The 26,513-nt window shown below is 38.3% G+C and overlaps 1 protein-coding gene across 3 annotated transcripts in view; it reads left to right on the forward strand.

Moving 5' to 3' along the window:
• LOC309845973 (uncharacterized protein) overlaps positions 1 to 26,513 on the forward strand; it is a 231,324-nt gene that overhangs the window by 175,603 nt on the left and 29,208 nt on the right. For 2 of the 3 annotated variants that reach the window (XR_014301638.1, XR_014301639.1), the window contains exon 16: positions 12,486 to 12,601. Coding sequence is in view for 1 of the 3 variants with exons in the window: in XM_082694503.1 (XP_082550629.1) it covers positions 12,486 to 12,601; positions 12,984 to 13,025 (158 nt within the window). In the remaining 2 variants the exon portion in view is untranslated. Of the gene's footprint in view, positions 1 to 12,485; positions 12,602 to 12,983; positions 13,026 to 26,513 lie in introns of all 3 variants that reach the window. The other variant, XM_082694503.1, reaches the window with a different exon arrangement.

The following is a 26,513-nucleotide window of genomic DNA, read 5'->3' on the forward strand; positions in this document are numbered from 1 at the left end:
GGGAGGCTGAGCAGGCAGGAGAGACCAGCGGGCGACATCGGCCTGGCAGGGGACGGCGGCGGGGCGGGGGACGAAACTTACTAAGCAGATTGCCCATGTAGCGCTTGCAGTGTGCCAAACGATCGCGAGACAAGAGTATGAAACTCGGAGAGCGCCTCCGGAGGTCCTAACTCTTCTCGAGGTCTAGCAGGCACTGAGCAACCCAGCCCGGTGCTTGTGATATATGCCTGGAGCACGTCACAGAGAAGGGAGGAGCAGGCCCAATGTTGGCAAGTGCGTATGCCAGAGGGCAAAGGATGAGGCCTCAGAGCCCCGCCCACCAGCCTCCAGGGCCTGGAAGGCCCCGCCCACCAGCCTCCAGGGCCTGGGACTTCCTTCTGACGTGGCTGAGTTGTTTGGACCCAATATGGCCGCCTCCGGGCAGCCATATGGTGGGGAGCTCTGTGGGACTGCTGCGGTCCTCCGCCCCCGCCCCCGCCGTGAGTTGCCAGCCCTCCCCTGAGCCCGCCAAGCAAGCGAGCACGGGAGCCCCCTAGCGCTGCGAGGGGTGGCCTGCTGCTCGAGGCAACCTCCCTGCTTCCCTGTGAGGCCTGGAGCCAGGCCACCAGAGTCACCTGGCAAGCCGCAGAGGTGGTTTCTGAGCCAGACTCCTAACCCTGACCTGACTAGATGCTGTCTGTATTCCGTGGCCTCCCTTTCCGGCAGGTAAGCTTGCTCTTTCTTTTTGGGAATTTGCCAGGGGTCACACAGACGGTAGTGCCTTAGTCGGCATTCGAACCCAGCCTAGCCCGAGTGATGCCAGAGCTCTTACTCCGGAGGGTGTGTGAGCGTTTTTTAAATTTTTACTTTTATTTTTTGTAGCTCTTAGGGTACTGAGAACGGTGCTGCTGTACTCACAGTGAGCACAGCCACTGCCCAGTATGAAGTCTTCTTTTGTTCAAGGACCACACTGGATTCTGATCTCAGAAGACGGGAGTCACGGACCATCAGTTGCGAGCCTTGTACCATCCCACAGTCGTAATTCAGACTTGAAGACCCAGTTTGCTCTTTGGTCTACTTTGAAGGATCCAGATAGGTAAGATGGTACTTGAAGATGTTATGTAAATATATAAAGATTATAGTCTAGATAAATTGTTATCCACCTGAAAGGAATGCACCGGTGGATGATTCCATATAGATGAGAAGCTGGTTCATGTCTAGAAAGCAAATCCATCATTTATTCAACTTAATAGTGGAGCAGTGTAATGGACTAAAGTCAGATCAATACAGTTTGCTCATTGTGAGTATGCCAGCCAGGTTCCCTCGACATCGTTGGCACATACATGTAATTCTAAACGTTCTTATGCACAAGAGGGGAGACCTACTCTTGGGAGTGTGGCAAGGGGAACGTGTATTACTGTCTAGGAGCTGGAAGCTTCCGCATGCTGAGAAAGATTTCAAAACAATCTTACCTTACGCATGGCTCTACCTAGTTTGAGTCTCTTTTCTTTGGCTTACTTCATTTTCTTTTTCAGATTTTATTTATTTACATGTCAGAGAGAGAGAGCGAGAGCGAGCAAGCGAGCACGCACAAGCAGGGGGGGCAGCAGGCAGGGGGAGAAGCAGCCTTGCACTGAGCAGAGAGCCCATGGCGGGGCTCCATCCCAGGACCTGGGGATTGATTATGACGTGAGCTGAAGGTAGACGCCTAACTGGCTGAGCCACCCAGGCAGCCCTTCAACTTACTTCACTGAAGTGTTTCTCTCTCATGGGGCTGATGTTGCACATTACGAATATGACATGCAAAAGTTTCAGAACAGTTAAAAACAATGTGTATACATTTTAAAGTTTTGTATATATTTTTAATTCTTGTATTTGAAATAGCTGTGGACAGATTCATATGCTACAGAATTAGTTTTAGAGCTCTGTTGGTGGAGCAAATGTGGACATCCGTCCTTACGAAACTTTGAGGTTGGTGGGACACAGGAGGTCGCACTCAGACGCACATTCTGCTTGCAGAAAAGGGCAAATATCATAAGGCCTTTCTATACTCTCTAGGAGGAGAAATGATTTACAGCTATGACATTTAACCATAATTCCTTGATATCATTTGAGGAGAGTTCAGTAGGGAACAATTTCTTGATTTCCTTTTTTTTTTTTTTTTTTTTAATTTTTTTGAACAGAAATAGCAAGTTTGTAGAAATTTTGGGCAAAGATTTCTTAGAGGAACTCTGAAAAAGGTGGTCACATCTGACATATCTGAAAACAATCAATTACAGTCATATGATTTCTATCTCTTTTTTTTCCCAAAGGAGGAAGAATTAAACATGATGAGTGTTAGGACTTCAGGACAGTAAAAGGAAATTTGGACAAGGATATCCCAGAAAAATCTACCTCTTTATTTTTCTTGTCAAATGGGAATAGGGACAGGGTGCTTTTTTCAAAATACAGACCATTCTCTTACTTGTCTTCGTAAGATGAAATAATTTAGTTGGGAAGTCGCTGTTCTTAGATAATATATGGCTTGGCAGATGCAGACAGGTTGAGATAGACTTTGTCAAGGTAAAATTTTTTTAAAGTGATTGATTTAGTCATGAATGAAAATATTTTAACAATAACAGCTATTTATAAAGTTGCCAGAAAGACTACTCCTTGTTTGACCATTTATAAAGCAGTTATCTTCAGTTATGGCAAATGAAGCCATGGGTGGGCAGCCTTGGATGGAATTGGTAGTAATGACAGTGAACTCTAGCTAATAACCTGTGGCTGGCCACTCGTTCCCTTTCCCTTATTACGCTCACCAACAATCTCTTGCAATTCGTACAGAGTAATACGGAGGGCCGACTGAGTGATCCTTGGAGCTCATTACATGAACTTTTATTCTGGACTTTTGTCTCCCTGTTTTCAGCCCCTCTTCTCTCTCTTTACTCTAACCGAGGCTCAGGAGAAGTAAACTGGCTTTGTGCAGCCCCTTCTCAGGGTAGTCTTGACTTGATCATTCTGTCCACCATTTTGCCTTCTAGAAAGGTATCAGAATCTTTCTGTGGTTGATGGCTTCCACAGTCTCTTGGCTTTGATGTTAAGTTTGGTGTTTATATCCTTTTATTAAGTATGCTTTCCTTTTTTTTTTTTTTTTAAAGATTTTATTTATTAATTTATTTATTTGAGAGGCAGAGACCACAAGTAGGCAGAGAGGCAGGCCGAGAGAGAGAAGAGGAAGCAGGCTCCCCACTGAATAGGGAGCCCACTGTTGGGCTCCATCCCAAGACCATGGGATCATGAGCTGAATCGAAGGCAGAGACCCCAATCCACTGAGCCACAAATGCACCCCTGCAAGACATTATTACGATAATGAACGGAAAGCCATGGACTGGTACAAAAGCTTTTCAAATCATATATCTGAAGTTATTGCTGTCTAGAACAGCAAGAACTCGTAAAACTCAGTATAGAGAGGTTTTAAAAGCTAGAAACATGGGTAAAAATATTAGAAAAGAATTTTCTCCGACGAGACATGCTTCAAATGCAAATAAGCACAGGAAGTTTCTCTGTGTCATCATTCATTAACTGAGTGGAAATTAAAAGCACTTTGTACCTGTTCAGTAGCTAAAATTAAAAAGTCTTTGGTTTCTGGGTGGTTCAGTCAGTTAAGCATCTGCCTTTGGTTTGCGTCATGATCCCAGGGTCCTGGGATTGAGCCCCACAGCAGGATCCCTGCTCCATAGGCAGCTTGCTTCTCTCTCTCTCCTCTGCCCCACTCATTGCTTGTGCTACTTTCCCTCTCATTGTCTGAAATTAAAAAAAAAAAAGTCTGACTACACCAAGTGTTGGTGAGTAAGCATAGAAAATGGAACTCTTATACACTGCTGGGGGTAGGAAAATGGTACAATCAGTTCAGAAAACTGTGGTAGTTTCTTTAGAAGTTAAACATGCACCTATCACATGACCCAGCCCTTCAACTCCTAGCTATTAATCGGTAAAAATTAAAGTATGTGTTCATATGAAGACTTGTACATGAGTGTTCTTAACAACCTTATTTTTATTAGCTAGATACTATACCACCTCAAGCATCCATCAACAGATGAATGAACATGTATACTGTGCCACTCATACAATTGGAAACTACTCAGCAAAACAAAGAGTGTATACATACAAAAATAGGGATTAGACACAAAATAATTACACTGAGTGAAAGAAACCAAAGATTCCACATTGCAGGAACCAATTTCCATAAATTTCTAGAAAATGCCACTATATCTATAATGATAGAAAGCAAAGCAGATCACTGGTCACCTGGTGATTGGGAAAAGCAGGATGGAGAAGAGTGGAAGGCGGTTATGAATGGGCACAAAGAAACTTTTTTGTGGGTAAATGGGTATGTCCTTTTTTTTTTTATTGTATGATTGTTTCATCATATGTGCATATTTTGGAACCTTATTAAATTGTGTACTTTCGGGCACCTGTGTGTCTCAGTCAGTTAAGCATCTGCCTTCAGCTCAGGTCATGATTCCAGAGTCCTGGGATCAAGTCCTTTGCTCAGCAGTGGACATGCTTCTTCCTCTTTCTCTGCTGCTCCCCCTGCTTGTGCTCTCTCTCTTGTCCCCTCTTTTTGTTCAGTGTATTGGGTGTCAATTATATTTTTATAAAGTCATTATAAAATTAAGAACAAAAGTTTCTCTTAAGAAAAACAGACCAAAGAACAGAAAAGTCGGTGTCTATCAGCTGAATTTTTGTGTAGTTTATTTCCTTTAAAATACATACATTGTAATTCTTGTGAGAATTGAGATTCTTAATAAAAGGTAATAAAGTAGTATTCATTAATAACACAGCAGTAGTTTTTGATACCCTCTTGCAATGTGTTACAGAAAAGGAGAAAATGAAATTTACCCCACATCCACCAGAACACCAGTGGCTTCTTTGCACTGGAGGAACAGAACTCTTGAAGATGCACGTCCCTGTCTCAGGTGGCAAAGATTCCCCCCTTCCAGTCTTCCACAGTGGTGGCATCTGGTAATGAATGATTTGTCTGTGGCTGTTGGTGACTGTGGCAAGTCACCACGAAGCTTCATGCATGTAGCTTCATGCATGTGGAGACTGTGTAAACATAGCTGGGGCAGGAACGGTAGAAAACTAGAAGTTCCCCCATGGAAATCGAGTTGTTGGTGTCAACTTTGGTAAACATGGCTTACGCACAAATTATCATTTTTCAAAGCTAAATGCAATTCTGATACAAATGCTTAATTGAGCCCTGAATTATTGCCATCAAATTTCTTGGATTTAGGAAACTTTTCTGGATTGATTACAGACAAATTGTTAAGCACTAGCATAAGGCCATTGTGCATAATAAGCTCCCACATCTCCAGGGAATTTCTCTTAATTTGTTATGTTTAATTGATATTTCCAGTGATTCCAAAAAGAGAGATACATAAAAGTGCCCTCATTCTCAAATAATTAGGAGATTATAAACTATACTGGTAATCCTAAACCTCGTATTTGAAATGCTTCCAGATTTAAGCCTTTTGAAGTGCTGTGTTTTCTCAACTGCTTTTTTAAAAAAAAAAGTATTATTATTTAATATTCTCTGAATCACAACTCTCCTAAGGGGATGAATATGCCAAAACAGATAAGAACATCTATTTTCAAAGGGCTTTCTATTTCAAGTTTAATAGGCTCCCAAAGTTTATATAACAGAGTCCCAAGCTGTTGCAAAGGTTTGACAAGCGTGTTTCTCAGCAGTTCTGGGATTTATGTTAGGTGGCTTTTAGTGAAGATAAAGCAAAGAAAATGCACTGAATTCCTAAGTAACCAGTGATGCAGCTTCTTATTAATATTCTTAGTGGTAGTAAATGCTTCTTCTCACTATTATGCCTTAGCATTCTTCATGTTTTTTTCTTCCTCCAGAGACTCCTTCACCATCTTAAAGACACAAGTTTGTGTTGAATCATTAGAATCTGGATGATCACTTTTCCCTTTTTTGACGCCTCCATACTGCTCGACTCACTTTGGCATATTTAAGTTTTGTTCATTTGGTAATATCAGACTGCATAGGGAAGGGTATGTGATTCAGCTGAAGATAACTGTGTGTGCAGTAAGGTGAGGCTGCTTAGGTACCTGCGCCCAACCATTTTATCTATTTTCATTGGTAGCTCTTCAGAGCTTGGATAATACGGTTAAACTTTTACTGAGTAGGATCCCCTGGTTGCTTAAATCATTCACGTGATAATCCTGATTCTCATAGGTAGAGAGAGAGTTGTTATGGGTCCAACACCTGCTCAGTGAGGGCTTCAGAGCTCTCCTGCAGGAAGCCAGTGTTGAGCAGATCCCTGGAGAATCACAGAGATTCACAGCAAGTGATCCGTGGTGGCAGGGAGCATTATGGCTGCAAAGTATCCCATCCTGGATGAAGAATGCCTTAATAGTCGGTGACAGACATCAATTATCCTACCTTCCTCCTTCATGTGTTAGTAAACACATGAGTTAAGTGATTTTTTTTTTCGTGTGCATAGGCTCGCAATCCTCCAGAACTCTCCTTCCTCAAAAGAGTGATATATTGCAGTGTTCTTGTCTCATAGAGGATTATATTTTAGAGGGGAAAGTGGAAGAAGTAGTTCACATAAACTCTGCAGCTAAGGCTATAAAATATAGGTAAGCAGGATGCTTCTTTAGGGAATGTTTTTTTTTTAAACTGTCTCAAGACATATGAGCCCTTTACCCCCCCCAATTTGAATTATTTTTAGGTGAATGTCAAATTGTATGGTATCTTACAGATTGCATTTTTTAAATTACCTACACTCCCCCCTCCTGGATTGATACATTTTACAGAGCCCCCAAATTCTTGTTGTGTTCCTAATAACCCCCATCCAACAATAGCTACCTCCAAAGTCCTCTGAACAGGAAAGTTCTGGGGATATGTTGTTTTGGCTTCTTTCTTGATTATTAACGTTGTTGCTTTATAATAGCCTACTAATTCGCAGGGAGGAACCTAGACTAGTAGAGAACCTGATTACCTGGCTTCTTAGATGGGTGAATTGTTTTACTATCTTTGAAATTTAGTTTCCTTGTCCGTTATATGGGAATAAGAACATCCGGCCTGCCTACCATGTATGGTTATTTTGAAGGTCAGGTGAAACAATGCACTTACAAATATTTTGAAGATTGTTATACTCTGTAGGAACACACAATATTATTACTATTCCTTCACTTAATTACTGTTACTGTTACCACTCTGTTAATAGCAACCCTGGTTGAGGGGCTGCTCCAAAACTCTACCCATTGTATTTAGTGAATCTGACTTGCTTTGCACAGGTAATATTACATTTTATGTCTTAGTTTTCATCTAGGAGCTAGTTTCCACTAGAATTTTTTATTTTATAGCTAATTATGGAATAAGACCTGATTAGAGAACAAAAAAAGAAAATAGTATTTAAGTTGAAGGAAAAAAGAGAAACAAAATAAAAAAGTACCTACATTGTACAGTCCTGCTGGAACAATTATCTGTTTTTATTGTCTGTTTATTTCAGACAATGGTCCTGTATGAGATTAAGCCATTTAACATACTTACTGTAATTTTGACACTCAAAGGAATTGACTCAGCCTCTGTTCATTTGAGGAAGATAAAATGCACACTGGGCGGAACCCTTTGTGAGGCTCTATCTGTGAAAATCATAACATTGCTCAAACCCCATGTACACTCAAAATCTCTGTAACACGTTTTGTTAGAAGTAAATAGATTCCTGGCAGTTCTGTGCCTGAAATTTCTGAGCAGCTTGACACTCCCGTTTATCCCTGGAGGGCATTATTATTCAATCTATTATACAAAAAAATGCAGACATAATACGTGTGTCTATATAGTATGCATGCTGAGTAATAACCAAGAGGAATGGAATATTTTCACAGGCTGCTAATGGGGAAGCTTTGCTTCCTCATAGTTCTACACTAGCCACACCTGTGGGCTCTTTGCTGCCCTGCCACCACAGCATCATCTATACCTTTGTTTCCCCTGTCACAGATAAATAAAAAAGAGAGCTAGGCCTCAGCGGGTGGATTTTCATCCAGACAGACCCAAAGCTGATGATCAAGTAGGTCTACAACACCTGAGTTCAAATAGGACAGGTTAGCTGAGGAGCAGGCAAGGGAAGAGGTCACTAGCTCAGGGTCAAACTTCTCTCAGGGTCTCAAGTCAACTGAGACCACAGCTAGGCCTGCTGGAGGCCACTGCTCAGCCATGATAAGGAATAAAGACCTTCCTTTAAGAATCAGTTAATGGTTTGTCCCAGTGAAAAGCTGTGATTCAAAGCTCTGGGCATCACTGCTCACCTGGTATCTGTGACTAATATAGTGGATGGGGCTCAATGGGCCATTTCCTTTTACATTGTTGAGCAATAACATGATGTAAGGATCTGTTGTTTTTCTTGAAAAATTTAAAAAAAATGCATATTTCACAAGGATTATTTGGCTTTACAGAAAATGAGGTATTGCTGACTCTGTATCATGAGTTGCTTGAGAATCAAGGAGTAAGAATATTCACTTATATGAGAGGCTGACATCTGCAAACAGCCTCACCCACTCCTCCCTGCCCCATCCCAAAATGTACCACCTCCCGGTCAGTCCAAAGCTCTACTGGCACTCTCATACAGGAGGTTTTTCATTACCCAATCCGACACCCCATTCAATTATTAAAGAATGCCCTGTTATATTTATTACAGAGGTAGCTGATATTGCTGCCAGTTGTCGATTTTTGGTTTCCTGTGGTTGATTTTCATGCATGAGGAACACACAGCTGCTGGGTGGGTGCCAGCGCTCCCAGCAATCTCTCCAGGCTGCCTCGACCTCAGGATATGTAAGAGTAGTGGATAAATTGGAAGATCAATGACTTGTCCCTCCTGCCGCACCAGCTGCTATTGAGAAATTAATATGAGGATCACTATAAATAATAGATAAAAGATGATATGGCTTACAGCGTAAAATATTAAGGCTGGACACAATGTGCCAGAGGAATCTAAACCAAAAGCTAAGCAAATTAACCCTGTAAGGGCCTTCTGGAAACCTGTTGGAGAAAGAAAAATCATGCTCTAATGTGATAAGGATCTCTTACTAGATAAAGAGAGCCCAGAACACTAATGAAGTAGTATTCCTTCTCTTTTCTGTGTCTGGAGTTTTAGGACTGGAAGAGATTGCAGAGATCATTTACCCCAGATATCTCATTTTTCATGAGGAATTGGAAGACCAGAGAGCTAAGTGATTTGCTTGCCTATTTGCAGCTAGCTGGTGACAGGGTTGCTCATGGACCCCAGTTCCATCCTTTTTTATCAAGCAATCTCCTATCAGGATGACTCTTAATAAAATCCTCATTTTGTGCTCTCTTGGGCTCTCTTAGAAGAGCACTAATTTGTAATCATGCCAGAAGCAGTAAAAGATGATAATATTTCCTAATATGCACTCAAGACCAAAGATCTACATGCAGCATGATAATAATGTTTGACAGATGTCATTTACAGAGCACCTTTGATTCTGAGGACATTATCCATGTTCCTACTGAGGGTGATGAAATGGAACAGACCATCAGACTCCAAACTGTATGCAGAGCCCAAGAAAGAGTTCGGTGAAGAACAGGAAAAGTGTTGGTTGTACCAGGAGAATACTGGTTGTGGAGGAAATGGAGGCCCTAAGGGGAGCATCTTGTCCATAACATGGGAGCTGAAGTTGAAGAGTCCTGGATTAGTATCGTTTCAGGCTAAAAGTCTAAATTCCACCGTTGGCACTATGGGTGTGTGTTAATCTGGATGGCTGCACCCCAGAGTGACTCCGAACCCTGGGGTTACAGTTTTAAGTTCCTCTCTGCCCCTGCTGGCAGCCCATGACCCGAGAAACGGGACATTTCTCAGTTCTGTGTGTACCTTAATTTGAAGTTCCTTCTGGCTGCTTCTCAGGACAACTACATCGGATTTAGATTCCTTAAAATGCAGTTATGAATCTGTTGGCCTTGACCCTGGGTTCTACCCACGAATTCATTTGTACTTGGCAGAGAGCATTTAATTTCTCATCTCCTACGTCACTGAAGCCTCTCTTGAGAGCCTCTCCTCACTCTCACCTGTTAATAATCAGAAGTCAGCTACATGAAACATTCAGTTTAGGCTCCATAGCTTTTGAAGACAAATGTGCTTTAAAAAAGAATAGTGGGAGGACGCCTGGGTGGCTCAGTTGGTTAGGCAGCTGCCTTCGGCTCAGATCATGATCCCAGCGTCCTGGGATCGAGTCCCGCATCGGGCTCCTTGCTCTGCGGGGAGCCTGCTTCTCCCTCTGACTCTGCCTGCCACTCTGTCTGCCTGTGCTCGCTCTCACTCGCTCTCTCTCTGACAAATAAATAAAAATCTTTAAAAAAAAAAAGAATAGTGGGATGCTGATTTTTTTAAAGCCAAGTCACCTACTGAGTGACAAAGGCTGATTCTCTCTTTAGCAGGTTAAAAAGAATCCCCAGTCCAAAACTCTTGCTTTTAAATACAAAAAACAAAAATAAATAAACAAAACAAAACTGCTGTCAGTGCTGTTTCTTAAGGGCCAAAAAGTACTCATTACAAAAAGAGAAAAAAAAAATTGGAGCTCAATGCCAGCTTTCCCTGAAGTACCTGCCTCAGTTGAGGAATGAATATGAAGATCACTATAAATAAAAAATTAAAGATGATGTGGCTTTTGGAGTAAAATATGAAGCAGTCACAATATGATGTATCAAGTTTAACCAAATTAACCCCCTGGGATAAACAGGGGCTTGGTTTTTTGTTGCATTTGAAAAATGAACTGGTTTAAAAAAAAAAAAAAAAAAAAGCTTATATATTAAGGGAGTCATCCAGGGGCTCAAAAAGGAGAATTCAGTTTCTTTCCTTTTAGGTAGTCTTATCTTAGACACCTGCACAAGATTTGGAAAATGCTTTCCCTTGGGCAACAACAACAACAAAAAAGAGCAATCACTCAGCATTCTGCAAAGATGCACCAACTGATCTCATTGGTTGATGCGGTAACTGGAAGCTATGTTTAGGGAATGGAGTTATTTTGTGCATTTTAATCCACAAGCTTTGCTCAGGAAATATGCTTTCCATTAGGATGCACACAAATCATTTTTCTAATATACCATTCATTAGATTAATGTTAGTATTAGACCTTCGTAGAGTATATAAGTGTCTTGGGCATTTTTCCAGAAATGTATTATGTAACATGGATTTCCAATTCATAATTGCAAAGGTTTCAAAACCTGGGCTTCAGAGCAGACTTTGGAAATAGGCTAGCTGCAATGCATTTTTCACCCCTGTGTCTAACTAGTCTCCCCAAATTGTGTGTCTTTTCCAGGAAATGAGATCAAAATAAAAATAAAATCTTGGTCCCGGTGAAGCAATTATTTTGATCTGTTGAGACAGATAGCCAGAGTTTTTGCCTAAGTCTGTTGGGTATAGACTCCTTTTCCTGCAGGCTCTGACCTTCTCTCTAACCCTGAAAGAATGTAGATGGGTTGGGTGACTCACATTCACTTTTGGAGCAGTGAGCTGAATTATTTAGCATAAGCAATGGGAAGAGTGGAGGAGTAAGTGGGGAGAAATAATTTTAAGTTATATCTTTAGCTGGAGGAAAATTGGCCTACCTACACAAGAGTAAATATGGCATATGCAATGATTCAAATACTCAAAGATGTCTGTTTTAGCAATAAAGACTAGATCTGGACACAATCCCTGGCATAGTCAGACATACACCTGCACGTTCACTGTATCAAAAGAACCACAGAAGTGTGTTGAAAACTGCTTAAGTGAGAGACATAAACACAACTACAGATGAACGGACAGGAATTTAAGACTTTAAATGCTGGTCTGCTGGCAAAGCAGCAGGGTAAGCTCCAGCCAATTTTCAATTGTGAGACACTAGGTTCACATTGCAGACATGCTAGAATGTTTGTTCTTCCTTGCCCAATCTTTTAGGGAGGATATTAAACACCCCTGTTAAATGTCTGCAAGTGATTGCCAAAGTGAAGCTTTTGAAAATGATGGCTGTGATCTTTAATAAGGTTGTGCCCTTGTCAGGAGTCTCAGAATTTCCAATGTAATTTCAAATCAACAATTTTTTTTTTTTTTTGGATGATATACATGTCTGACTCACTGCAAGAAATATCCACATATAGTTGAAGTTAGGGACCAGCTGGTAGAAATTTATATGGTTATCTCCTGACCTAACCTTTTAGCTTCTTTTTGTTCCTTGGTTGTGGTTTAGCTAGATCTTGCCTCAGGGGCTTTGCTCCTGCCATTTTCGTTTTTCTGGATTATTTCCAGAAACTTTTCCGTAAGTCGCTCCATTCTGTTCCTTGGCACTCGTTCCTTAAAAATATTTTTGTCTTGATTATCCTAGTAGCCTAACTTAGTCACAATTTATCATTCTACTTTATTTATTTCCTTCACAGCACTTACTAATTTTTCAAGAACAGTAATGGAATAATAAAAAATAACATTTATCTTTTTTTTGTCTGTTTGCAGTTGGATGAGCTTCTTCCCAAAGAATGCAAGCTCCACAATGGCTGAAATTGTGTTACCTTTCTTATTCCTGTTCTACACCAGCCTTGGAACAGTGTCTGATGTAGTCAGACGTCAAGGTTTGTTGATTGAGTGTGTAAAGAATGTTATGAGTATATGAATGGACTTGGAATTATTTGAGGTCACTCTTAATGATGGGTAGGGTTAGTGATTAAATTACACCTTAGGCCTTAGAGCTAGAAGTGATCTTATTCATTCTCATAGTTGGGACAAAATTCTCCCTTCTATAGCATCTCTGACAGACGATCAACCAGTCTGTGCTTGAACAACTGTATTTGAAAGACATAACTATGACATTGTCTTCTTCGGCTTCAGACAGATTGCAGCCTTCTATGGCAGTTTGTTCCTCGTTATACAGCTATAATTAGGAGCAAACTCTTTGACTTATCCCGAAATCTTCTCTCAGTCCTCTCACCTTTTGCTCCTTCTTCTCATTCCTAGGGAACAGACAGGACAATGCTTCCCCTGAATTACAGCCTTTCGGTGTGTATGGCTCCTTATAAAAAAAAATTAATGCTGTGGCAAAATTCACCTTGATTGTCTCCCATTTATTCCCACATTTCTTGTTAGTATTTAGAGACCATTTGTCTTAGTAGTCCGCCTTATATTTGAGGGAGTAGAGAAATAAAAGAAATCTAAGGGTTATGCTGGAAGCAGTCAGACATATTTTTACTTCTCTTTTATGTACTCAGTGTTAGTGCTATGGGGAATTGAGCAGTGTAGTCACAAAATTATTGGCGTTGCTTGAAAAATCTATTCATAGTGAAAGATAATGGTATCCAGGGAAGCTCTGCCTGATGGGGAAGGTGTCAGCCACATCTTAGGGTTCTGAGTATTTCTCAAACAGTTGTGATAGAAAACATCTCTCTGTCTTCTTTTTTGAGGTGTTCAACTAGTCAACAAAAAGCATACCTCATATTCCTAAAATATTGATGCCTTAGTTGACACTCTTTTGGGTCTTAAAAGACCAACATATGTGCCTGATAGTGTAGAGTTACACAGAGCCTGAATATTTGGGTCCCACCAAAAACCGTTGTGGCATGTCTCTTCACCAATATGTATGAATGGGAGAAAATAAAAATCCTGGCTTGTGGATCAAGGTAAGCCAAAATTCCTTTCATTTTCGCTGTGACAAACAGTGCAGAGGTATAAGATATCTGAAAACAGCCTCGCAGGTTTTGATAGAAATCTTAAGTGGGATGTAGAGAACATATGACAAAAATAACAGCAAGTAATTACTCCTAGGAAACTTTTTCAAGAAGAGTCAACACAATAATAATTATAGAAATGACAATAAGATCAGTCTTAACAGCTTTAGAATGGCACCTAGTTTGTTTGTTTTTTTTTAAGATTTTATTTATCAGAGAGAGAGATGGGGAGAGAGCGAGCACAGGCAGACAGAATGGCAGGCAGAGGCAGAGGGAGAAGCAGGCTCCCTGCTGAGCAAGGAGCCCGATGTGGGACTCGATCCCAGGATGCTGGGATCATGACCTGAGCCGAAGGCAGCTGCTTAACCAACTGAGCCACCCAGGCGTCCCAGAATGGCACCTAGTTCTAAGCATACCTAACACATTAACATGTGTTAATCCCATGCCACAGCACTAAAAGAGAGGTGCAGTTATTACCTTGTTTTTCAAATGAGGAAATGAGACACAGAAGTTAAGTAACAGTACTGAGGTCCCACCACTAAGGAAGTGGTGGAGTTGAGAAAAAGACCCAGGCAAAACAATTTCAGAACTCTTGTTCTGAACCAGTAGGTTATATACCCTAGGTAATATTTATACATTTTGAAATCACTTTACAGGTACTCTTTTGACCTATGACGTGCACAGGGAATACCCAGGGAAATAGGCATTGTAATTGTCTTGCTTTTCTTTAACAACAGGCTGTTAACTTTCTGAAATTGAATAGTCTTCCCAACTTCTTAAAAATTCAACCTACAATTTGAAAATGAAGGGCTAATGAAATAAATATATAGAAAATTCAGTTCTAGAGAACAAATGAAAGAATATAGCCATATAAAAAAGGGAGACAAAGCAGAAACCAGACCCCTAAACTCTATGATGAAACCCACATTCTTAGGTAAAGAGGTATGTAGTACTTCCTTAATACCATGTTCACAGAAGCCAAGAGTCTCCCCTTGATCACGATTCGCTATCTGATCTGACCAGGGTCATCTCCCTCTTGGAATCTCTAAGTTTCTATAAAATGATGAAGCTGGAACAAGGTTAGCTCTTATAACCCAGCTCTTAACAATCTGTGCATCTGTTTGGTAGATTCTGAATTTCTCTATCATGACAGATTATTTTGTTCTTAACTATTCCTCTTTTCCTGATTTTTTTTGTAATTTTTAATTCATAGCAAGGGAAAAGAAAAAAAAAAAAAAAAAACACCAAGCTGAAAGTTACCAACACACTAACTCTAACTTTCCATCCTCATTTCACTGCCAGTTCAGCAGAACACCCGTAGAATTCTGATGCAGACTGTGAAAACACATTGTAAGAGTTCCAGAGTCTTTTCCACATGTGGTTGTCCTCTGTTTTCCACCAGCACTATCATGGACTGTCATCTGCACATCCATTGAAAGGAAATTAAGTAATAGAATATCAGGGCTCTTGGAGGAAGAAATCCTTGAACTGATCCTTACTGTGTGAAACTTCAGCATTAAAGGTTAAACCTTAAAGGCAATGCATTTAAAGACCTACTCAGATGCACATATATATCTCTGCTGGGCTCTTATATATTCAATTGATTTTTCAAGTCATTTTTCTATATATTTCCTCATATATTTATTCTAGTATTATTCCTTCTTGAACAGAAGTTTTTCTCTATAGAAATAACTTGTGTCATGACCTCAAAGTACTCAGGCTTCTTTTTGGCATCTGGTGGCATCTGGTAGGGAAGGTGACCAGTTGTACAGCAGAAGAATTAAAAGGTGAACCTAAAAGTGAGACTTAGGTCTTAATTCCAATGGAAAAAGAGAAGGATCACGGTGAAAATCATTGGAATAAAGGACCTCTCCGAAAAAATCAGTTTTAGGATAATTCATCGGTTAGTGTTTACCCTCAGTTTACCAGTGATTTGAGTTCATAAAGTACCCTGAGTAACTGTATCCTCTGTCATAGGATCTATGTAACCATAGCTTTATCTTCCTGAAATTAGTTGGTGATAAAATATGCATAGAGAATGGGAATCATAAATCCATGTCTCCCCCAAATTGAAGGCACTCATTAGACAGGTTTAACCCAGACTGTAACCCATACTCATTAGAGTACAGGTTTATTCATATTATACCAACTGAGGCTGTATCCCACCATTCTTATCTGTTAAAGGAGATAGCGTGGTTGACTTTGAGTAGAAAAATATCAGCATACTGACAAAGTACTTTCAAACTATTTGAACATAGTTCAGTGTTTGCCCACCAAAAGCAAATCAACTCATTTAACCTTGCAGGGAACAATGTTCTCACTTTTCATTGTCGCTAAAGGAATTTTAACATTTGGTGGATATATCACCCATAGAATGCCATTCTTACACTTATTCATAACAGGACCTGTTTTTTTAAAAATGCAGACTCATATAATAAGCCTCAAAATAAATACCCAGTGCTTTTAGGAGTCACATGGTTTAGTTTTCTCAGATGTGGACTCAGACTTGCATCCCAAGCATTATGAACTGGGCTTGTCAAATTATTTCCTTGGAACCAAGAAAAAATTGTTATCTGAATTTAAAGGCCAATTAAATAAATGTGATGATGATTGATAAAGTTGACTAGCATAGTAGCTTAGTGTATATGTTCAGGAACTGGGCAGTCAGGGTTTGAATTTTAACTCAACTGCTATAGCTGTGCAGTCATTGACAAGTTATTTAACCTCTCTGTGCCTAAATTGCTTCACCTGAAAACTGAGCTGCTTCATCAAGGGTCATAAATAAACATAACAATCTCAGAGGGTTAATGTAAAGAATAAATGATAAGCAAATTTCTTAAAAGCTTAAAGCAATGCATGGCTTATAAAATAATTTTCAAATGCTGTTAATTATTAGTAAAACAGTATCCCCATATTGTTTATTAGATTATCTCAAAATAATAATAACAGGGCTATGTTATTTCACTAATTTTGTTTTTTGGTCACATAGATTAGAATAATTTCACCTTTAACAGGAAACGAGGAAAACGTGTTTTTAATCTGGTCAAGGGACTCAAGTCACATAATTCAGAAATGTTTCTAAACTAGTGGCATCTGCTTTGAATCTGTCATAGCCAGAGAAAGTTTATTGTCCTACTAAAGTGACAGCTTTATATTTGTGTGGCATTAAAAAAAAAAAAAGATAAATGCTAGGTAAGATATATATCCTTAGGCATAGTCATGCCACATATAGTGGAAAATTATCCCTGCTGGGTTCAACTGTTGTGATCCAGAGCCTGTCAATGCCTATTATCAGAAACAGGAAGGTATAAGAACCATATGTGTTTGCCATTAGGTCGATCAACAGCATTGATACTGTCAGCCTCTTAGAGTATTCTGCCCACGAATAACCCAATTAGCTATTTTGAGCATGCTTAGATAGAGTCTGCCATCAGTGTGGTAGAAGTTAACTCTGTAAGAGTGTATACAAATTGAAGGGTGAAATTAACAACTATTGACCAAGTTTGTGGCTGTACAAATTAGGGAAAGAGTTAAATAATGGAGGTATGAAGAATCAGGCAAATGCTTATTTGGCATGAACACGATAAAGCTGTTTCTTGGTAAGAAACAAAAAAATTTGTCGGAAATGAAAGCCCCAAGTAGTGCTACTGTGGCTTGACCACAGTATCACAACAAATAAACACACATACATGCACATAGGCACAGGCAAAGCCCTCTTTGCACCAATGCCCCAAAGTACTTCAGTGGGTCTTTGGAATGAGCAAAGTAGGTTGATAGATGCCCTTTGTAAGCTGGATTTACCAAATAGACCTGGTTACTAACAGAGTAAGAAGAGGATAGTTCTGATAACATGAGTAATTCAATGCTCAAAGGAGTTCTCAGATGATGAGAAAATTAGTGGATAAAAAAATGAGCCGAATTTGTTACATGTTTGTTTCTTGCTTACTGCAGTCAAAAACAGATGTGGAAATACAAAGCTTCAGAATTATTAAAACCTGGGAAGAACACTGTCATATTCTCCTTTAATTTAGGACTGTATTGCCCAAAATCATTGAGCTATCTTCACTGCCTATCCTGCAGGACAGAAGGCATTTCTGCTAATTAGTGAAAATATTTTACAAGTATCTCTGGACTAAAGTTTCAAGACATAGCTTGAAAACATGAACTTCGGTTGTTTTTCGAATAATTTTCCTTTTACTTTAAAATCAAGTTATTTGTAATGCCTAACAAAGGAAACAACAGAAAGAAGAAAAATGCAGTAAATCTGTTAAAAAAGATTTTTTTCCAGTGAAAAAATACGAAAAATTTGTCCTTAAAAATCTCATTATCATGAGAATTATATAGTCCCAAGAAATGGAAATATTTTATATTGACCTTGAAAAGAGTATTCAGGAGACTAAAGTCATATATGGACACACACACAGATACACACAGAGAAACTGAGAAAATGAATGAGACACCACCCACAATCCCTTTTTCTAAGTAGGTAAACAGAGCTCTCATTCATGAGAAAGGCCTGTTGGGCAGAAAACATCTTCATAAGGGCAGAGCAGACCTGTAACAGACACCAATTCCATGAACTCTAGCTTTATGTAAACAAATAGGTAAGTAAGGAATGAAGGAAAGAAAGGAAGTAAATAAGTAGATAAGTAAGGAATGAATGAAAGAAAGGAAGAAAGAGAACCAAAACCAAGAAAATGCAGGGAAAATTGTATGAAAGCAACAAAGTGTACAAACAATAAAATAGACCACAGGAAACAGGAATAATTCAGAGAACCAAATATAATCAAGTCAAAAATAAAATAAGTCAAATTTATTAATTAGCATTGTGAAAAAATAGGGAAAAGAGTAAGTGAAAAAATGTCCACTTAAAATATATACAAATACATATATGCGTACATATATAAATTCATACATATATGTGTATATTTTAGCATATATATCTTTATATATAATATATAGTATGTATTTCATATATACTAAAATATTAAAAGGATGAATAAAGAAAATGTAATATTGGTATGATAGGCATTCTAAAAACAAAGAAGACAGATAATGAGAGAGTGTTATGTTAATTTCCTATTGCTGAATTAATAAGTTACCTCAAACTTAGTGACTCAAAGCAACACAAATTTATTACCTTATGATTTCATGCATTAGAAGTCCAGCACATGTCACAATGGCCTACAATGAAGTTGTCAGTAGGGCTGCATTCCCTTTTGGAGACTCTAGGAGAGAATCCATTTCCTTGCCTTTTCCAGCTTCTAGAGCCCCCATTCCTAGACTCATGGTCCCTTTCCTCATCTTCAAATCCAGCAATAACAACCTGAGTGTCCCCCTCATCACATCACTCTGACCTTTCTTCCATTATCATATCTTCTTTGAGTCTTCTGATTCTGTGTTTTAAGGAGGCATGATGTGTTTTAAGGATGATAGCATTGGGTCCACCTCTATGATCCGAGACAATCTTATTTTAAGGTTACATGCTGAGCATCCTTAATTTCTTCAACTTTAATTCCTCTTTGCCATGTAACCTAACATACTCTCGGGTTCTTAGAGTTGGCCATGGGTATCTTTGAGAGGGAAGTGGGCAGTGATTCTGCCTACCTAACACAGCTAGAAATAATCAAAGAAAGATTTTATTTATTTATTTTTTGTTGGTTGTTGTTATTTTTCCAAAGAAAGAGTTTAAAAAAAAATCATTCAGACCTTAAGTAAATATAGTTCTTTAGTTTACAAAGTTGTATTAAGCGCAGAGAAGGTTTAAATGGTGAAAATTATTTACCAAGGCTTCATTCTGCTGGATATTGAGTTGATCAAAGAAAAAGAAAAATACAAAATTTTCTAAAAGAAAAAATAGAGATTACATACAAAACAACAAAAAATATTAAAGTTAGATTATAAGAAAATAAAACAGTGCTACCAAATTTTGATGAAAAATGGTTTTAATTATAATATACAAGTAGCAAAATTATAACTTGAATGTGAGGACACAATAAATGTTTTGTACCTACAAGGATGTTAAAGAATTATATTTGGGGGGCGCCTGGGTGGCTCAGTGGTTTGGGCTGCTGCCTTTGGCTCGGGTCATGATCTCAGGGTCCTGGGATCGAGCCCCGCATTGGGCTCCCTGCTCCGCAGGAAGCCTGCTTCCCTCTCTCTCTCTCTCTCTCTCTCTCTCTCTGCCTGACTCTCTGCCTACTTGTGATCTCCGTCTTTCAAATAAATAAATAAAATCTTTAAAAAAAAAAAAAAAAGAATTATATTTGGGTCACTCAAACTAAATGAAAGAAATTTCTCAAATATTTGAATATAATAAAAAAGAGACTCAAGAAGGTGAATATCATGACACACACACACACACAAAGTCAAATATATTAGGTACAGAAAACTAAAAGAAAATGTATTACATGAAGATGTTACTCTTTTTTTTTTTTTTAAGATTTTATTTATTTATTTGACAGAGCAAGAGAGGGAATATAAGCAGGGGAAGTGGGAGAGGGAGAAGCAGGCTTCCTGCTCGGGCTCCATCCCAGGACCCTGGGATTATAACCTGAGCCAAAGGCAGATGCTTAATGACTGAGCCACCCAGGTGCCCCCAAATGTGTAACTCTTTATTTATAGAACATTTTCCCTGAGGAGCTCTATTTCGGTAATGTAAGCTTACACTTTTTTTCAGTTGGGTCTTACCATACTACTTTGTTGTGAATAATATTTGATATATTACATATAATATAACATAATTTTAATATATACTATATACTATATAATATATATCAAAATATGTAATGTACATTATATATATTATTTATTATTTATGTATAATAGAATATATATTGTGAAATGTAGATACCTAGAGGTCATAGGACATAATAACAGAGAGCAGCAAATTACACAGAAAGACCTTTAAAGATCTGCAAAGGGTCCCCCTTGAATTCTCAGCTTTGTGCTGATAAGCACATGCATGTGAGGAAAGCACCAAAGTCAAGGAAAAAAGAATCTGAAAGTATTAGAAGAAACAACATCCACTAATCAGAGTGAAAAACCTTGTGATTTAATATTTCAACTAAAAGGGTGGACTTTTATATGAGACATAAAATAAATAACCAATTATATGTGATATAAAAGAAACCACTTTAAACATAAGGCACAAATAATTTAAAAGTAAATGGATGGAAAAATAATGAATACTGTTTTTCTGAAAATAAATAAATTGAAAAAATAAAAAAAAAAAAAAGTAAATGGATGGAGAAAAAATAGTATACCAGGGTAATAGTAATCAGAAAAAAGCTGGAATGGCTGTGTTAATATTAAACAAAGCAAATTTCAGTGCAGAAAATATTACTAGGTATAAAAAGGATCATTTCATAAAGATAAAGTTTCAATTCTTCAAGAGAACAAAGTAATCTTAAATGTTTATGTATCTAATATCAGAGTTTCAAAATATGCAAGGCAAATGCTGATAGAATTACAAGGAGAAATAGACAAATCCACGAAAACTCTAAAACACTGTTTTCATGAGATACCACCATATACTTAGCAGAATGTATGTGATTGAAAGTATTGGCCGGGGGCACCTGGGTGGCTCAGTGGGTTAAAGCCTCTGCCTTCGGCTCAGGTCATGATTCCAGGGTCCTGGGATCGAGCCCCACATCGGGCTTTCTGCTCAGCAGGGAGCCTGCTTCCCCCTCTCTCTCTGCCTGCCTCTCTGCCTACTTGGGATCTCTCTCTCTAAAAAAAAAAAAAAAAAAAGAAAGTATTGGCCGGCACATATTGCATGGAGGACTGGGTGTGGTGCATAAATAATGAATCTTAGAGGACACTGAAAAAAAAAAAGTATTGGCCATAATGAAGAACTAAATTCATGGAGAGATATTCCATATTCATGGATACAAACATTCAATATGTTTTTAAAAAATTTTATCTATTTATTTGACAGAGAGTGAGCACAAGTAGAGAAGCAGGGCGTGGGGAGCAGGCTCCCCGCTGAGCAGAGAGCCCAATGTGGGGCTCGATCCTAGGACCCTGGGATCATGACCTGAGCCAAAGGCAGAGGCTTAACCCACTGAGCCACCCAGGTGCCCCAGGAACACTCAGTGTTGTCAAGATGTCACTTCTTCTCAATTTGATCTAAAGATTCAATGTAATTCCATTTAAAATCTCAGCAGGTTACTTTGTAGATGCCCACAAACAGATTCTAAAGTTTATAGAGAGAAGCAATAGACATAGAATAGATAACACACAGTATTAAAAGAGAATGATGTTAGAGGACTGACTCTATCTGACTTCAGGACTTACTATAAAGAAGGTACAGTAATCAAGATAGTGTGGTATTGGTGAAAGAATAGATCAATGGACTAGAATAGAGAGCCCAGAAATAGATCCACATTCATATTGTTAATTGATCTTTGACAAAGGAGTGAGGACAATCCATGCAGCAAAGATAGTCTCTTCAACAAATGGTGCTGGAACAACGGGATATCCACATGTGAAAAAAATTAACCTAGGCACAGACCTTAGACCCTTCCCCAAAATAAATTCAAAATGTATTATAGACATAAATGTAAAATGCAAAATTATAAAATAACAGGAGAAAATCTAGATGATCTTGGGCATGTCAGTGGCTTTTAAGATACACCACCAAATACAGAGTCCATAAAAGAAAGAACTGATCAGGTGGACTTCTTTAAAATTAAAAACTTGTGCTTCACGAAAGACACTATCAAAAGAATGAAAAGACAGGCTATAGACTGACAGAAAATATTTATAAAAGATATATCTGATAGAGGACTATTATCCAGAATATACAAAGAACTCATTAAACTTAACAATAGCAAAACCAGCCTGATTCACAAGTGGGCAAAAGGACTGAACCTCACCAAAGAAGGTGTAAAGATGGCAAATAAGCATATAAAAAGATGCTTCATACCATGTATTATCAGGGAAATGCAACTTGAAACAGCAGGCTGGGGCGTCTGGGTGGCTCAGTGAGTTTAAGCCTCTGCCTTCAGCTCAGGTCATGATCCCAGGGTCCTGGGATTGAGCCCCACATCGGGCTCTTTGCTCAGCAAGGATCCTGCTTCCTCCTCTCTCTCTTTCTGCCTGCCTCTCTGCCTACTTGTGATCTCTGTCAAATAAATAAAAATAAAATCTTTAAAAGAAAAAAACAAAAACAAAACAAAACAAAAAACAGGCTGCATATAGTACTATGCCTATTAGAGTGGCCAAAATCCAAAACACTGATGTCACCAAATAATCCTAAGGATGTGAAGCAACAGGAACTCTGATGCATTGCTTATGGGAATGTAAAATGGAAGATAAGCATACTCTAACTAAACAATTCAGTAGTTATGTGCCTTGGTATTTACCCAAAGAATCTGAAAAATTAGAGCCACACAAAAACCTACACAGAGATGTTTATGGCAGTTTTGTTCACAATTGCCAAAACTTGAGAGCAACCAAGATGTCCTTCAGCAAGTGAATGGATAAATAAAGTAGGGTACAACAAGACAGTGAATATTATTCATCACTAAAAAGAAATAAACTCTCGTGCTATAAAAAAGATGTAAAAGAACCTTAAATGCATATTAGTAAGTAAAAGAAGGAGATAGCATACTGTATGATTCCAACTATATGACATTCTGGAAAAGGCAAAACTGTGAAGACAGTATTTAAAAATCAGTAGTTGGCAAGGGTAGGATAGAGGAAAAGTATGACTGTAAGAAGATTAGTGGTTTCCAGGGATTAAAAGGAGGGGGATAAGTAGGCAGAATACGGAAGATTTTTAGGGCCTTGGAACTACTCTGTACAATACTATAATATGGATACATACTCTTATACAGTTGTCCAAACCTACTGATCTATAACACCAAGAGTGAAACCTAGTGTATACTGTGGATTTTGGGTGATAGTGATGTTTTGGGTGATAATAATTATAGATTCATCAGCTATAATAAATATATCACTCTGGTGGGGGGTGTTGGTGTTGGGGGAGACTATGCATGTGTGGAAGTATGAGGTATATGGGAAAAGGCTGTACCTTTCATTCAGTTTTTCTATGAAACTAAAAGTGTCCTAAAAAAAATACATTGTATTAAAAAAAGAAAGAAAACACAATAGTAATCAAGCACAATTTTAGAATGTAAAATTTATACTACTTATTAAATACTGTTCACTTATGTAAACAAAATCATAATTTATAATTCATACCCATTGCGATTAGATATAATGTTAAGATACTGAGGCAAAATAGAGAGCTAACAAAACATTAAATATACAGGAAGAATGCAGAGCAAGTCTGTATGTCTACATTGTGTAGAAATTCTGTGATTTTATTTCTCAACAGCATTAACCTATCCATAGAATTAGAATTATCAGCTTTTCTTTTGGGAAAATTCTACTTGATTTCCAGAATACCACACACTTCTGGTATTCCTCCCAGTTTTCTGGCATCCCCTCCCCTTAGCCTCCTTTACTGTTCCCAACTCATGTCTTCAGTCTCTAAATGCTGGGCTGTTCCTGGGCTTTTCTTGCCTTCCATCTTTTTCTTTCCACACTTAAATTCTCGGGGTGATCTCCTCCAATCTCATAACTCAGAATATTGTTAACAGTAATAATTCTCAACTTTTTATCTCTAGCCCAGACTTCCCTCCTGAACTCGTCTCATATATCCAGCTGATTACTTGACATCACTACTTTGTCATTCAATAGGCATTTAAAGCTTAATATACCGTCTAAACAAATACACACCTAGCCACACATGTTTTTCCCATAGACTTTCCAAAATAGAAAAGAGCAGTTGCATTCTACCACGTATCAGTTACAGAAAGTTGTGACTTATCTTTGACTTTTTTCTTTCTCTCTCCTTTCACATCCAATACACCAGCAAAATATGTCAGTTCTATATTTGAAATATAGCTAGAATTTGACAATTTGTCACCACTTCCACTATTACTACCAGGATTAAGCTTTCATTCTCTCCCACCTTGATTATTATCCTCTCTGAAATCTGTTTTCAACACAGTGACCAGATAACCTTTTGAATATAAGTTAGATAAATTATGTGACTTCAATGTATTCCTTTCTCACTCAAAGTCAGAGCTGAAGTCTGCACAATGCTGCACAAAGTCCTACATGATTACCTCCATGTTTATACTTGACCTCATCTCCTCTACCTCTCCCTTTTTCTCACTCTGTTCAGACACAGTGTACTCCTCGTATACTCCAACAATATAGTAGGCAAACGTTTTCACTTGATATTCCCTTTGCATGAATTGCTATGCTTTTCAGTATCTACATAACTTGTTCACTTACTTGTTTAGGTCTCTTCTCAAATGTCATTAGACCTCCTTGGTTTTTCTATGTAACTTGCAACTCCACTAATACTCCCTAGTTTCCTAGAAGATTCCCCTCTGATGTAGAATCGGTTAAATTAATGAATGGAGTGAGCAATATCTGACTTTAAAAGTAAAACATTGGCTGTGAGCACTTGCTGAGGGAGGGGGTCATTGGGATATAAATAAAAGAATTAAAAGTTTATATCTTACCATTCATTATCCATTCCCTCAGGGTTCTGCTGTGATGAATAAAGGGCACAATGACATAGGACTAATTATAGCTTAAATTTATTAGGATCACAAAAAGTCCATAATAGAAATGTGATGAAAATTGTATCTGAGGTCCTTAACAAAATATTAACCAGTTGAATTTAAAAAGTGTTAAAAAAAAAAAAAAAAGAGGGATTTGTCTCAGCTATGCAAGTCTGGTTCAACATTCAAAAATCAATTAATGTAATTCATCACATCAAAAGAAAAATCACATGACCATATCAGTGCGTGCAGAAAAGCCATTTGAGAAAATCCTGTACTCATTCATGGTAAAAACTCTTAGTAAATTAGGAAGAGAGGGGAACTTTCTTCACTTGATAAAAACTGAAAAAACACTACAACTAACATCGTATTTAATGGAGAGCAATTTAAAAGCTTTCCCCACTGAAATTCAGAACAGGGCAGGGATGTGTCCTCCCTTATTCCTTTTCAACATTGTACTGGAAGTCCTTGCTAATGTGATAAGGCAAGAAAAAGAAATAAATAGTGCACAAATTGTGAAAAAAGGCCATAAAACTGTTCACAGATGACTTGATCATCTATATAGAAAATCTTAAAGAATTGGCAAAAATAAACCCTCCTGGAACTAATAAGAGATGGGAACCAGGTTTCAGGATCCAAGGTTAATATACAAAATGCAATTGCTTTTCTGTATACCAACAATGAACAAGTGGAATTTGAAATAAAAACACACCATCATTAACACCACCAAAAATGAAAAACTTTTAAATACTTTAGTATAAATCTAAAAAAATATGTACAAGGAAAACTGAAAAACTCTGATGAATAAAATCAAAGTGTAAGTAAATTGAGAAATATTCCATGTTCATGAATAAGAAAACTCAATATTGTCAACTCTTTATAGCTTTATAGAAATTCAGTGCAATACCAATAAAAAAAATACAGTATTATTTTTATAGATATCAGCAGACTGATTCTGAAATTTATATGGAGAGGCAAAAGACCCAGAATAGCCATTGTACTATTTTTTTAAACAATTTTATTTACTTAGAGAGTACAGCAGGGGAGTGGCAGGCAGAGGGAGAAGTAGACTCACCGCTGAGTAAGGAGCCCGAAATAGGACTCAATTCCAGAACCCTGGGATCATGATCTGAGCTGAAGGCAGATGCTTAACTGACTGAGCCACCCAGACATCCCTAGCCATCATATTATTAAAGGAGAAAACCACTTTGAAGGAATGATACTACCTGACTTCA

This window comes from Mustela nivalis (assembly GCF_964662115.1).
Source record: "Mustela nivalis genome assembly, chromosome: 13".
Lineage (NCBI taxonomy): Eukaryota > Metazoa > Chordata > Mammalia > Carnivora > Mustelidae > Mustela > Mustela nivalis.